We start from the raw sequence: 15645 nt of genomic DNA on the forward strand, positions 1-15645 counted from the left end.
ATTTAAAATAAAAGAGATTACTAGAAACTGTACATGTTTCCAACTTTTATTGGAAGTGGGCAGGGCCAGCCTTAGGAGGTGCTGGGCCCAATTGGGAACAATTTTAGCAAAAATATAAATATATAATTATAAACGAGTCATATTCAGGCACATGCCGTGAGTAATTACTCAGGGTAGGCAGTCAGGCGGCTTTTGAAAAAATCTTAAACCGCGCATGTGCAGATTGTTCTTCTCGTCGTAAAAATAAAAAATAAAGAAAGTAACAAATTCAATTTGCCCAAGGCTTCCAAATCTCCTTCTTTCTGAATTACTGAATGGGTGGGGGGGTGGTAGGTGATGGCAGGTGGAGAGATGGTGGGAAAAACGGGAGAATACCAGAACAAGTTGAATCAGTTGTGATCTTATTGAATGACAATACTAGTTCAAAGGACCAATTGGAGGGAGAGTTCCTTTCGCAGCATGTGGGGAGTCTGGCCAGGGGTAAAGTGGCGGGGAGGTCAGCAGCGTGAGAAGGAGGGGGTCGAGGATCATGCCAGTAAACCACTCACTCACCGCTGCTACGGTGCTCCGGGCGCAGAGCCACCGCATTGTGGCCGGGGAGAGAAGGAAGCAGCTTGCATGGCTACGAGCGGCCACCGGGACCTCAGCGCATTCTGCCAGCCCGCCCACCTCTGGCAGTGCGGTTCTGTCTGAACAGTGAGGGGACCAGATCATAGAGCGGAGCGGAGCGGGTCAGCGGGTGATGGACAACAGGACAGCGGGCAGTGGAGCTTACTCCTGTGTCAGCGTGAACAAGGGACCAATTGAGGTTACTCGCACTGACATATGGAGTAAGTTCCACTGCCCGCTGTCCTGTTATCCATCGTCCGCTGACCCGCTCTCGAGTTGGATGCTGGCATGATCCCCGACAACCTCCTTCTCAACGCTCCTGCCCTCCCCGCAACCTTACCCCTGAACAGACTACCCACACTCTGTCAAAGGAACTCCCCACACGCTGTGAAAGGAACTCTCCCCGCCCAGCGGCGCTGTCCTTTTACAGCCACTTCCCACTTTACAGCCGCTTCTCATCAGCTGCTAGCAATGAGGGATAGACTTGGCTATCCCTCAGTACAGCAACATCGTTCTTGATCTAACTTTCTTGGCTAACAACCTAACCTTCGGAGCCCAGTGAGAAATGTTATTTAACACTGAAATTGAAGATAGACTGCTGGAGTAACTCAGCAGGACAGGCAACACAGCGACTTTGGAGAGAAGACCCTTCTTCAGACTGAACTGAACTCTCGTCGGTGAGAGTACTTGTGATTGTCTGAACAAGGGTCTCGACCAGAAACACAACCCTCTCCCCAGAGCTGCTGCCCATCCCGCAGAGCCACCCCAGCCCCCTGTGTCCACCTTCAACTCCAGTGCCAAACAAAAAACAGTGCTGGAGGAACTCAGCGGGCAAGGCGGCACCCACGGAAGGAATGGGCCAGGAGCCACCACGGGCCCGGGACCCCCCCCCCCCCCCCCCCCCACCCAACAGAAAGGAACCGCAGATGCAGCCGTCACCGCAAAACGTCAAATGATTCCGAGAATGCTGAGGCGACAGGGTGAGAGAAAGGGAGTGAGAGAGCGAGAAGGGGAGCAGGAGAGAGAAAGCACGCGAGAGAGTGGGAGGAAGATAGTAAAAGACAGAGACACAACGATCCTTTGAATAAAATGTTCCTTTGAATAAAATGCCTGGGAGTCCCGTGAATTTTATTCAAAGGAATGTGGCGTAATTAATATTTGGTCAAAAAACAATTACATTTACCGAGGAATGTGGATCGATGCATTGATGACACATTGTATAACTAAGTGTTAACTACTGGCTGTTAACAAGTGCTAACAGTGTTAGTTAACAAACCTTTTTTGTCTGATGGCTGGTGCAGCGGTTTTTATCCATGTTCGTTTAAAAAAAATCGTATTCAACAAGGTGAATGTTTAACAAAAAAAAAATCTGTATTTAACAACGCAAATTTGTATTTCCGTACGAAATACGGAAAATTAGCGCGGGGCCCCAATTGGACGAAATCTGTCCAATCGGCTCAAGGCTGGCCCTGGAAGTGGGGTTTCTGGTTGAGTCACGAACGCTTTGGAAAAAGTGTCCTTTCACAAAGAAGGTTTGTGTTCTCTATTTCTGATTCCAGTATCAAAGCTTCAAATTAGAAATATTAGCAAGTAATCTGTATTTCATTAACGACGCTTAGCATGTAGACTAAAAAAAGGTAGGATTACAAAATTGAGAAAAGAAAAGCGAGAGTCTAAAGCAAGGTCCCAGCCCATAACATCGTATGTCCATTCCCTCCACAGAATGTCTGACCTGCCGAATTCCTCCAACACTGTGCAAAACAAGGCTTTTCTATATTTCTCTATCGTGGCTTCCCACCCATGAGTGTTAGCAATGGCCCATGTAAATGACAAGGCTTGGATTAGCTGTTCTACATCTGCATTAGATATTGCTAACAGCAACTTTTCAGAGGCCAGCTGTTGGACGGCTGTGTCAGGAGCAGCCCTTTTTACCATGCTTTTTCAATTGTTCGAGGCAACACACTGAAGAACCATAGGTTGATCAGGGCTCTGAGATCCAAGCCACTAAGACAATGGAAATGCACGAGAAACAATCTCTTTGAAAGATCTAAAATACACCAATCATATGAAAAGGAAAAATCTGGAAGTTTAGAGCCAATGCACTGAAGATTTTATCTGACAAGAGTAATCAGTACCCAAATACTGCATAAGAACAAATCCTTCTGATCAATTACTGATATTTAGCATACAACCTTATTTCTGTATTTAATGATGCATAACCCAAAATATCATCTTTCCCAGTCAAATGAAAATTCCATTGAACACTAGAAAAAAAGAGCTCCTTATTCCTAAATATCGAACCTGGAACAGTACAGCACAAAAAACAAGTAGTTCGGCCCACAATGTCTGTGCCAAACATGATGCTAAGACCATCTCTTAGCTACCTGCGCATAATCCATATCCTTCCATACGCTGCATATTCATATAACTATCCAAAAGCCTCAAAAGCCATAATCGTATCTGCCTCAACCACCAACCCTGGTAGCGTGTTCCTGGGATTCACAAACCTCAGTCAGGAAGGAAAGAGCATTCACGTCGCAGCCCTGTTTCCACCAAATCTTCCACCACCACACACAAGAAGCACAAGGCAGACACCATTGTATGCAGATGCTAAGAAGTGTGTTTAGCCCTGGCTGAACAACTTCTAATCTTGTGTGTGGACTCGACAAGACAACGAACAAACCTCAGCGTAAAAAAAAAAAAATTGCCCCGCACGTCTCCTTTACACTGCCCCTCATTTTAAAGCTATGGCCTCTAGCATTTAATTTTTCCATCCTGGGGAAATAGTTCCAACTGTCCACCGTATCTATACCTCTCAACTATAAATACATATATCTATATTACTAAAACTCTATTCTTGACAGGTTTTGGCGATCTGTGCTGGGATTTCCGAGAGAACGCCGCCACCTACGGCCGTCATTTTTGGCCACCTCGCTCAGAGCCCCCATCCGCCATATGTGTGCCGAGGGTTTTTCCCGTCGATGAAATATGACAGAGATATTAATGATTTTACAAAATTCCCCATTCTCTCTGCTGCCCCCGCTGGCAGCAGGGGGGAGGGACTATAAAACCAGGAAGTGGTGTGCCTCAATCAGTGTCTGCAAGCTGGAGGAAGGCAGAGGGTCACGTTTCTCTGAGCTGTGAATAAAACTGAACACATGTCCACTCAACTATGAGTAAGTGCCCTTAATGTGGTTTGAAAATGAAAATATGGTTAAAGTAAAAAAGCACTGCCTGCAAATGGTTGTTTGGGTTGAAATATAAAGGCACTCTGTCTCTCCTCTCCCCCCCCTCTCTCCCCTCTTTTTCTCCCCCTCCTCCCTATCCCCTCCCCCCACCTCCCACCCCTAAACCCCCTCCCCCTCCTCCCTACCCCCACCCCCCACCGTCCACACACCCCATAACCCCCCTCCCCTCCACACACCCCCTCACCCCCTTCCCTCCACACACCCCCTACATACCCCCTTCCCTCCACTGCTCCCCCCCTCCCCCTCTCAGCACACCCCTCTCTACTCCCCTCTCTCTCCCCCTCCCTCTCCTCTCCCCCCTCTCCCTCTCCCCTCTTTTTCTCCACCTCCTCCACTGCATCCCCTCCTCCACTGTCCCTCCCCTAAACCCCCCCCCCCCTCCACCATCCCCTCCCCCTCCCTGCTCCCCACTACTCCCCCTCCCCTCCCCTCCCCCCCTCACAGCACCCCCCTCAGCACATCCTCTCTCCCCCCTCCTCCTCCCATCCCCTCCCCTCCCCCCTCCCTCCCCCCCTAAACCCCCTCCCCTCCACACTCCCTATCCTCTTCCCTCCACCCTCCCTCCCGCTTCACCCCCCTCTCAGCAACCCCTCTCTCTCCCCCTCACTCTCACCCTCTCTCTCTCTCCTCGCCCGCCTTTCCCCCCTCACTCCCCCTTCCTCTTCTCCTCCTCCCCACCCTCCTCTCCCTCTTGCCCCTATCTCTGTTTCTGTCTGTCTCTCTCTCTCTCTCTCTCTGCCCTCACTCTCATCCCCCGCCTCCCCCCCCCCTCTAGATGTGACTGCAAGTTGGGGGCTATGCGTCAGTAGATAGGGTGGTTATGGGGTAAAAGGAGCAAATTCATAATATTAATATTATATCAAGGGGGGTAATTAGCGTGAGTGTGCGGGGGGGGGGGGGGGAGTTAGTGTGTGTGACGCTGCATGCCGCCCCCCCCCCCCCCCCCCCCCCCCCACAACCTCACGTTGGGGGAACAGACCCAACGGGTCTGCACTTGGTCTAGTAGTTTAATGTGACACTTATAAGAAAGCCTCGACTTACATTATCGCCGAAGGGGATCCAATCACCTGTACATGGACTGCCCTTATCACCAGTTTCAGGAGACCATGGCTCCAGTGACGATATATTGAGCTTTTGACAAATAAATGGAAGGCGCCTGAAGCAGTCAATTTGTTCATGATATTCTGTGGGGGAAAAGACTGGAATGTTAAAGACAAAGCATTAGAAGTTGTTCGCACAATCCTCAAACTAAAATGGTGCTATGCTTTTGAAAATCAGGTTAATCTTGAGTAGAGCAATCTTAGACATTTCTCTCGGGAAATACATCTGACTTTGTCTTCTTCTCCCCATCACTCTTTTACTGGTGTAAACCCTCTTCCTCCCACCACAAACAACATCATGGAACATGCAAAATTCATCAAAGGCTGGTCCAGAAGGTCTTGGTGGACTGAGCGCAGGAGTTTGCAAAATAGTCGCCTGGTCTACGTTTGGTCATGGTGCTGTAAAGGATGCCATGTCGGGAGCGCCAGATGAGTTTAGAGGTACAGGTGCACAACCTTTTATCCGGAGTTCCGGAAACCGAAAAACTCCGAAAACCGGCCATTTTTTCCAGATGTCGTCTGCACACCAAAGCTCGCGTTTGGTGCCAAACTTGACCCGAAACGACCCACGGTCAACCCAGGTCTGTACTACTGTAGCGGCTGCCTCCTCCCCGGAGACCGGGAGACGCTTAAACATCTGTAAATCATTGCTTAAATGTTAGTCAGTTAGTTTGGAGGGCTTTTATGTGAAGGGGGGGTGAAGGGGTAAACTTTAATTCTTAGTCCCCTACCTGGTCGGAGAGGCTCCGCAGCGCTGTAAGGCCGGTGGGGCTGCGGGCGGCACCGGTTGTAGCTCCGACCCCGGCAACTCTATCCCTGGCTGCGAGGCGCTCCAAATCTAGCGCGGCCCGCGGCCGGACGCCCCAGCTCCGCGAATGTTGGGAGTCGGCGGTGTCGCAGCGCTGGGATACCAGCGGGGAGCGGGCAATGCCTTACCGGGTCGCCGTGCGGCAAGCTCCGGAGCGCTGTGGCCGCCGACTCCCAACATTCGCGGAGCGTCGCTGGATTTGGAGCCGCGCAGCCAGGGGTAGAGTTGCCGGGGTCGGAGCTCCAACCGGCGCCGCCCGCGGCCAGACGGAGCCCCCAGCTCCGCGAGGTTGGGAGTCGCCGACCAGGTAGGGGACTAAGAATTAAAGTTTCCCCCTTCACCCCTACTCCACCACCACCACATAAAATCCCTCCAAACTAACTGACTAACATTTATGCAATGATTCTCCCGGTCTCCGGGGAGGAGGCAGCTGCTCCAGACTTTTCAAGCCGCCCGCGCTACCTACCTAATCTACGCTAAAAATCTTCCATTCGGAAATCCGAAAATGTCCGAAATCCGACAAGTGTCTGGTCCCAAGGCTTTCGGATAAAAAGTTGTGCACCTGTAGTGCATGTGAACCTGCCCCTCACATGCTGGGGTTCCCTGGGTTGTACGGGCATATAGAGAATGTACACATGCCTATAAAACCTCTCTCCTACCTCCTGCATGTGACATCTGGTTCTTGGCCCAATGGGACCCCATGACCCCTTTGCAGCAATTGTGTTCCTCCTTTGGGCACTGTTGCTCAGCAAACCCTACAATTTCCTGCAAGCATTCTCTCACCTATCTCCCACCAAATGTAACGTCCATTCACCTAGCATCACAAGAGCAAGACCCACAACAATGTTTTAGTGCCAAAATAAGAGCCAGGGATGTGCTTAGTTGGGCCCTTTGAAGAATGTCGAGAAACAGACAGAAGGCCTGGATCTTCAGTTATTTGTGGTCAGGTAAATCTAGAGTTGAGAATGCTATAGGAATTTGTGTGGGCAAACTCTCAAAGAGAGTAAAGTAGGAGGCATCCATTAGGGAATTCAGAGGAAGTCAACCTACACAATGAACGCATCTGGAGGTCCCCACCACAGGGAGTGGTTAAAGCAAGTACTGGGTAGTTTGCTGTAATCTAGAGGGAGGATGGAATACTGTACATATCTCCCAAGACCCGTCTTGGGCCCAGCACATTGATGAAAACATAAAGTAAGCCCATTTACTTCCTTAGAGGTTTGAGGAGATTCAGTATGTTGCCAAATACTGTCTCGATCTTTGACAGGTGTACAGTAGAGCATATTGACTCGTGGCATTGTTCAGCAACCCGAACCTCCAGGAACAAAGGAGATTACAGAGAGTGGTGAACATTACGTGGTCAATCACAACGGATCTGCAAGAGGCACTGCCTCAAAAAGGCAGCCAATATCAAAGACTGACAACACCCTGGCTACCCTCTCATACCCTGCCATCAGGAAGAAAGTAAAGGGGCCTGAAAACCATGACCACCAGGTTCTAAGAATAGTTTATTCCCAACAACCATCAGGCTCCTGAATATACACAACACTAACCTCAACTATTAACTTCCATGTTCGTTCTTTGGTTGCACTACAGATTTGTTGGGTTTTTTCTGCACTAGTACTGTGGTTATTAATTGATTGAAGTTTTGTTTATTATATTTTATCTGTGTGTACTGCATTTACAGGCCTATTATGCTGCTGCAGTAAGAATTTCATTGTTCCGTCGACGGTACATATGAGAATTAAATCACTCGACTCTCGTTTCCTATGTTATGCGAATAGATTTTGAGGAGATAAAACCAGTGGAATCTAGAGCATGAACATAGTGGACTTGTTGGGCCAAATGATCGGTTTCTGTCCCATGTATGCTACATAATTTTGCAATTTGTAACAAGAAGGGCAAGAGGAAAGAAGGATTGTTGCAGGGACTGCAAAAGCACACAAAATGCACAAACACATAAAAGGAAATTCACGTTATGAGAAAAAATTTGGATAGATTTGGCTTGATAAATGGAGGTTAGGAATGGAGGTTATAGTGGAATGGGGTTAAACAGCACACACACATTTGGTTGATCATTCTATCGACCTAAACATCAATAACATCATACACAGGTTAGAAGGAGAGGTTGAACAAACATGGATTGTTTTCCCTGAAGCATCGAAGGCAGAGGGGAGACCCGATAGAAGTTTATAAAATTGTGAGAGGCATGGATGGGGTAGCCAGTCAGAATCTTTTTCTCCACGGTGGAAATATCAAAGGCTAGAGGGCTTTGTTGAGGCGAGAGGGACACCATTTGAAAGGAGATGTACAGTGTTAAGCTTGTTAAAAAATAAATAAACAGTGAGTGGTGCTGGTGGGGACAGATACAAAAGAGGTATTAAAGAGGATTTAGATAGCCCCATCAATATGCAGTAAATGGATGGAAGTGAATCACGAGCAGGCAGGGGAAATTAGTTTAACCGTACATGTTCAGCACAGTCATTGTGGGCTGAAGGGCTGTGCTGTTGTATGTTCTATGGTTATTAAAGGTGACTCAAAAATAATAGTCTTCAGGAAAAACAACAGCATCGGTAAAACAGGAGATCTAACTACTTCAGAAAAATAATCAATTATACTTAAAGCAGTACAATTGCTAAAATATGTTACATAAATTTCATATAATTGAAAACAATGAACCTGAAACTTGAATACATAATAAAGATAAACAAATAAATCGCTTACCTCTCCACCTCGCATAATATGGGGTTATAAACCAACAATCCCTGTACTGGTTGTGGAAGGATATAAATCGGTGGTAAATGTCATATGGACTCAAACTAAAAAAGGAAGAAAATATGAAGATGTCACAGTACATTATATAATTGTTTTATTAAATAGGTCGGTTTCTGGTTAAAATATTCCCCCCTTTCCTCCAAGGTTGAAAATAATGGCATATATTTTTTAAAGTACAAAATTGCACAGAAGTGCTTCAGTCACAAAATGGGAAAATTGGCCAGGTAATCCAAGGGAGATATTCGAAGAAGCAAACAAATAAGGCGTTTACTGTGGTTATCATCATGGCCATATACATCCTACCACAGGCTAATGCTAACCTATATAACCATATAACAATTATAGCACGGAAACAGGCCATCTCGACCCTTCTAGTCCGTACCGAACACATAATCTCCCCTAGTCCCATATACCTGCGCTCAGACCATAACCCTCCATTCCCTTCCCATCCATATAACTATCCAATTTATTTTTAAATGATAAAAACGAACCTGCCTCCACCACCTTCACTGGAAGCTCATTCCACACAGCTACCACTCTCTGAGTAAAGAAGTTCCCCCTCATGTTACCCCTAAACTTCAGTCCCTTAATTCTCAAGTCATGTCCCCTTGTTTGAATCTTCCCTACTCTCAGTGGGAAAAGCTTTTCCACGTCAACTCTGTCTATCCCTCTCATCATTTTAAAAACCTCTATCAAGTCCCCCCTTAACCTTCTGCGCTCCAAAGAATAAAGCCCTAACTTGTTCAACCTTTCTCTGTAACTCTGTAACACAGCTGCACTCGGCCATCAGTAAGCAGCAGGATGCTCACCCCGACGGTGCCTTCATTGTTGCAGGGGACTTTAATCAGGTCGACCTACGAGCCCGCACTCCGCAAATTCCACCAGCATGTGCAGTGCCCTACCAGGGGCTCAAACACGCTGGATAAAGTGTACACCAACATCAAGGACGCTTACAGAGCTCTCCACTGCCCATCCTTGGGACAATCCGATCACCTCTCACTGTTTCTACTGCCTGAATACAAACCCCTCATCCGCAAGACCAAACCTGCAATAAGGACGGTCAAAATATGGCATGAGGACGCCACCCTAAAACTCCAGGATTGCTTTGATCGCACCGACTGGGACCTGTTTGCACAACAGGCAACCAGTGGTACAGAGGTAGACTTGGAGGAGTACACATTCACTATGCTCTCCTACATCAACTGCTGTGTGGAGACTGTCACAATGGACAAGCAAATAAAGATGTTCCCAAACTGGAAACCCTGGATGAACAACGAGGTTGAGGATTTGCTAAGGGCACGCAACAATGCCTTTAAATCCAGGGTCACTTCTGCATACAGTGCGGCCAGGACGAACCTGAACAAAGGCATAAAAAAGGTCAAAGACATCCACAGGCAAAGGGTGGAAGACCACTTCAATACCGCGGACACCAGAAGCATGTGGCAGGGTGTCAGGGACATCACTGACTACAAGAGCAGCCCCGCCTGCCCCCACGGTGATATCACACTGGCCAATGAACTTGGTCACCTTCTTTGCCTGCTTCAAAAATGGCAACACCACCAGGAGTGGAATAACCCCGGCCATGGCGGAGGGACAGGCCTTAACACTGAGCACTCGGGAGGTACAGTACGCTCTGTGTAGGATCAATCCACGCAAGGCTGCAGACCCGGATGGAGTACAGGGAAGGGTACTAAAGGACTGTGCTGTACAGCTGGCGGAGGTATTCATGAGAATCTTCAATCTGTCTCTATCTCTGGCAACGGTCCCCAAGTGCCTGAAAACAGCCACCATAGTGCAGGTGCCGAAAAAGTCCAAAGTCACCAACCTGAACGACTACCGCCCGGTTGCCCTAACTCCAATCCCAATGAAGTGCTTCGAAAGGCTGGTCCTCTCCCACATCAAATCCAGCATCCCTGCCTCACTGGACTCTCATCAATTTGCATACAGGGCAAATAGATCAACCGAGGATGCCATCTCTCTGGCTCTTCACACTGTCCTGACTCACCTGGACAGACAGGGCACGTACGTGAGGATGCTCTTCATTGACTATAGCTCTGCATTCAATATGGTCATCCCCACCAAGCTCACCACCAAACTCCACCAGCTAGGCCTCAGCTCGCCGATATGCGATTGGATCCTGAACTTTCTGACAGAGCGACCGCAGGCAGCGAGACTGGGTCCGCACCTGTCCTCCACTATCACCCTGAGCACCGCCCACAGGGCTGTGTACTAAGCCCCATGCCCTACTCCCTCTTCACTCATGACTGTGTTCCTGCATTCGACACCAACACCATCGTGAAGTTTGCAGACGACACAACAGTGATTGGGCTGATCACCAACGGTGATGAAACAAAATACAGAGCGGAGGTGCAGAACCTGGCGGACTGGTGCGCACGTAACAACTTGTCACTAAACACCTCCAAGACCAAGGAGCTGATTATTGACTTCAGGAGGTCCCGCAATGGAGAATATGCCCCAATCGCCATTTATGGGGAAAGTGTGGAGAGAGTGTCCAGCTTTAAGTTTCTGGGCACTCACATTTCAGAGGACCTCACATGGTCCACCAACACCGCTGCGCTGGTCAAGAAGGCACAGCAACGACTGTTCTTCCTGAGGATATTAAAAAAGACTGGTCTGCCCCAACAGCTGTAGACAACGTTCTACCGCTGCACCACAGAGAGCATATTAACGTATGGCATCTCTGTGTGGTATCTCAGCTGCACGGAGGCGGAGAGGAGAGCTCTTCAGCGCGTCGTCCACTGAGCGCAGAGGATCATTGGGACACAGCTACGGCCTTCCTGAGGCATCTACCACACACTGTGCCTCAGGAAGGCCATCAGCATCCATAAAGACTCCTCACACCCTTGTAATGGACTGTTCGAACTACTTCCCTCCGGCAGACGTTACAAGGCCTTCTACGCCCGAACCTCCAGACTCAGAAACAGCTTTATTCCCAGAGCTATAGCGGCTCTGAACCGGCCCTGCTGAGTGCCCCCACCCCCCCTGGACTGTCTCCCTCGGATGGTCAAGTCACACAGCTTATTTATTTATTTTACTTTTCTTTTACATCGGTTGGAAGCTGCATACTAAATCTCGTTGTACTGACGTGCAATGACAATAAAAGATATTATTATTATTAAAGGAGGATATGGGAGAGTAGTAAAGCCCCTGTCCCACTTACGAGACCTAAACATCAACCTCTGGTGACCTTGCCCACCACCCATGGTTTCCATGGGGTCACAGGAGGTTTTGGTCACTCTCCCTAATGGTCGAAAGTGGTTTCCGCCTGGTCGAGGCATCATCTAGGTTGCTGCTATTTTTTCCATCATGTTTAAAAACGGCCTCGACTAAAAATAGGTTGCCGTTTTAAAAATCGATAATTTTTTTGTTGCAGGTCAAGTTGAAAGCGATTTTCTTCATAGTCGAGGAAGGTTTTCAACATATGCGTGGGAGGTGGTAGGAAGTTGCAGGTCACATCGACCAATAAATTCAATTGGGGAATTGTCAGGAAGTCAGTTCCAATCTTGTCATTGATGACAAAAGTTCAAAAGTTTTCATGGATAGGTTAAAGATAAAATGACAGATTGAAAGGAAACAATCTTTAGCCACAGTTTTATATATCTTGTATACTTACAAATGACTGTGCATTACATTATACTAATTCTCTTTCCCCACCACTGTGGCAACATAAGAAACTGCAACTATCGTATTTTGGATGGGAATAGGGTCGCGTCTGTGATGAAGGAACCATTCAAAATGTCAGGTACTGTGAAGGTCAGTAGTTTTAAGGGAACAAGGTCAAAGCAGCACATGGAGATCTTGTCAATGTAGTGAACATAAAGGAGGCAAGTGTAATGTGTAAGAAAGAACAGCAGATGCTGGTTTAAATCGAAGGTAGGTCACAAAATGCTGGAGTAACTCAGCGGGACAGGCAGCATCTCTGGAGAGAAGGAATGGGTGACGTTTCGGGTCGAGACCTTTCTTCAGGCTGAAGACAAGTGTAAGATGGTTCAGAACAGGGGAAATGAATAAGTTACAAAGACAACTGAACAAATGATCTTCATTAGGTCAGGCCGTTAGTGTGCAGAGAGAGAGAGAGAGAAACAGATTTAACTATTTTGGGTTAATGACTTCTCATTGCCATTAAATGTTTCACTTAACAGAGACTGCTTGACTTTCTGAATATTACGAGCCTTCTCGATTTTTATTTTGTAGCATAATAAATAATGGGTTTCTAAGTTGAAACTATCAACTTTTCCATTACAAAGTAATATGAAACAAATAAAATTTATATTGCAGATAAATTAAACACTTACAATGATGAAGAAAAAAGTTGGAGAAAATGTCAAACATTTTAAAATAAGCTCCACAACATCTCGTGAGATATGATGGACTGATATCACCACGTTCGGAAAACAATTTTTACAATAAATAGAAGGAATAATGGAGAGGTAATATTATGGTAATAATGTATACTTACAAACGACTGTTCATTACATTATAATCGATCGTCTTTACCCACCACTTTGGCAACATAGCAAAGTGCTGCGGGAAATGAGGAAAAAAAAATTATTTTATGCAATTTCATGCTGGGCACTTTTTTTACAATTCTTTCTCAACTCGTCTACTTAAAAGCTCCTTCCTATTTCATGTGGTTGCCCTTCGACTTGGTTACTGGAATACGTCCTTTTCCATAACTTGGTCCAGCATTTTTATTATTCCACGTTAATCAATATAACATGGTAATCCCTGCCCAATCCAGACGTAAACATTAACCATTAGCGATTTTCTCAGCCTTAAGGGAGGTGAGTTATACATTTCCTCCTTCTCTCTCCACTCCCACCCTCTCATCTCATTATGCTCTCGAGTTGTCACAAGATCAAGGGAACAGAGTCCTTTTTGGACATAAATTTGATGCATCTGAATTTCATCCACCTGAAGATTTAGAAAGGTTTGTTTAGCAGCGTTAAGTCATTGGTAAATCGTGTCTGTATCGAGCCAAGCGATCAGCTCCCACGTGGTAACTTTCAATTCACGTAAATTTGGATTCCAGAGAATGGTGGCAACAAGCTAGGATAAAATTGACATCCTTGAAGTTGCACATCTTGAGACCTTTGGGTATAAAATGGGTGAATATTTTATAATAAATGTTATTAAAATTTGGAAGTTTATGTATGCAGGATTACAAAGCATTCTGCAATGCCTTGCGGTGGCAATGTAAAACTGTTCTCCTGTATGATCTAACCTTTGGAAGTCAAATTCTTGGTTAAGAACCCCAAAGTGGAGATAGTTTTTCTATTAAGTACATGTTTAGGTAGCCTAGCTGGAGATGAGGCATTCTTAAATTTCTCCAAAGAGAGAAAGCTTCACCTCACTTAGCTGAAGTGTGCAATTGAAATTAAAAGTGTGGTTCACGTTTCTGGCACATTTAATTGTACTTGATTTTGGCTTGATTGTATTTACAGTATTATCTGATTTGATTGGAGACATGACAATAATAGCCTATATTACATCGTTTTGGTTATGCTTCATAGCACAAGATCACATACTCAAAGCCAAAAGTTATCAAGTTTGCAAAATGACAAAAATGACACAACCTACCTTTTGTAGATGAGTTTTAATCATTTTTATTGCAGGTCTGGATGTTATGGAAGCCAATTTGCTCTCATTTCTTGTGCAATATAGATCAGCTTCTTGGTAGGTTAGCATAGTATTGTTCACAAACCAATACTCATTCCCATCAATAACAACTGTGGGCCCATGAATACTCTCTCCATCTGAAGAAATGCAAACAGGAAAATGGTGAAGCAGTTAGACAAACGAAAACCTCAATGCGAGTTTACCTCGCAAAGAAAAAAGAAATGACACCCTTTTACTTTATTTCAGTATCTGCGGTATTTTTATTTTACATTAGTCACTACATTCCAATGTCGAGGAGGTGGTGGTTGTGGAACGTGGTATTTTAAACAGTCCGTGTAAATGCTGGAAAATATTTCTACATTTCTTTTTGGCATCCTGTGGCAATGATGACAACTTACCATTTGCCCAAGCACTGTTGCAGTCCAACTTACAACCCACCCATAAATCCGCGCATCATCTGCTGAGGGGGAAATCAACCAGATTCAGTCAAGACTCCTGGGTGGGCAGGTCAAACAGATGTGCAATGGGCAGTTGCCAAAGAGCAAAATATGAACAACAAGCACAGTCAATGTTATGAATATCAGACGTGTCCTTTATTTCCTTTAAGGAGGAAGATTGTTCCCGATGTTAGGGAAGTCCAGGACAAGGGGTCCAGCTTAAGGATAAGGGGGAAATCCTTTAAAACCGAGATGAGAAGAACTTTTTTCACACAGAGAGTGGTGAATCTCTGGAACTCTCTGCCACAGAGGGTAGTTGAGGCCAGTTCATTGGCTATATTTAAGAGGGAGTTAGATGTGGCCCTTGTGGCTAAGGGGATCAGGGGGTATGGAGAGCAGGCAGGTACGGGATACTGAGTTGGATGATCAGCCATGATCATATTGAATGGCGGTGCAGGCTCGAAGGGCCGAATGGCCTACTCCTGCACCTAATTTCTATGTTTCTATGTTTTTCCCTCTTTTGGACACCTTTCCAAATATTTGCACAATAGTGGGTTTCCACCAATCTGCTAGAACTACTCAATGGGTCAAGCAGCATCTGTAGGTGGCACAGTGGTGTAGCTGTAGAGCTGCCGCCTAAGAATACCAGAGATCCAGGTTCGATCCTGACTATGGACGCTGTCTGTACAGAGTTTCCTATGACCATGTGGATTTTCTCTGGGTGCTCCGGTTTCCTCCCACATCCCAAAGGCATACAGATTTGCAGGTTAATTGGCTTTGGTAGAATTGTAAATTGTCCTGAGTATGTAGGGTAGTATTAGTCTATAAGGTGATTGCTGGTTGGCACAGACTTGGTTGGCTGAAAACCCTGTTTCCACCCTGCAGCTCTAAAGTCTGTGGAGGAAAATGGACAGTCAACATTACTGGACTGGACCAGATGAAGGGTCCTGACTCGAAACACTGACAGTCCATTTCCCTACATGGATGTTGCTCGACCTGCTGAATTTCTCCAGCATGCTGTACACTCA

At 46.4% G+C, this 15645-nt stretch overlaps 1 protein-coding gene across 3 annotated transcripts in view; it reads right to left on the reverse strand.

Moving 5' to 3' along the window:
• Positions 1 to 15645, reverse strand: part of ly75 (lymphocyte antigen 75) — a 111997-nt gene that overhangs the window by 34048 nt on the left and 62304 nt on the right. For 2 of the 3 annotated variants that reach the window (XR_008723732.1, XM_055638124.1), the window contains exons 18-21: positions 14142 to 14317; positions 13021 to 13085; positions 8490 to 8584; positions 4899 to 5056 (exon numbers count right to left, since the gene is read on the reverse strand). Coding sequence is in view for 2 of the 3 variants with exons in the window: in XM_055638124.1 (XP_055494099.1) it covers positions 4899 to 5056; positions 8490 to 8584; positions 13021 to 13085; positions 14142 to 14317 (494 nt within the window). In the remaining variant the exon portion in view is untranslated. The remainder of the gene's footprint in view (positions 1 to 4898; positions 5057 to 8489; positions 8585 to 13020; positions 13086 to 14141; positions 14318 to 15645) is intronic. The other variant, XM_055638125.1, reaches the window with a different exon arrangement.

The sequence above is a fragment of the Leucoraja erinacea genome, chromosome 7 (genome assembly GCF_028641065.1).
Source record: "Leucoraja erinacea ecotype New England chromosome 7, Leri_hhj_1, whole genome shotgun sequence".
NCBI classification, from domain to species: domain Eukaryota; kingdom Metazoa; phylum Chordata; class Chondrichthyes; order Rajiformes; family Rajidae; genus Leucoraja; species Leucoraja erinaceus.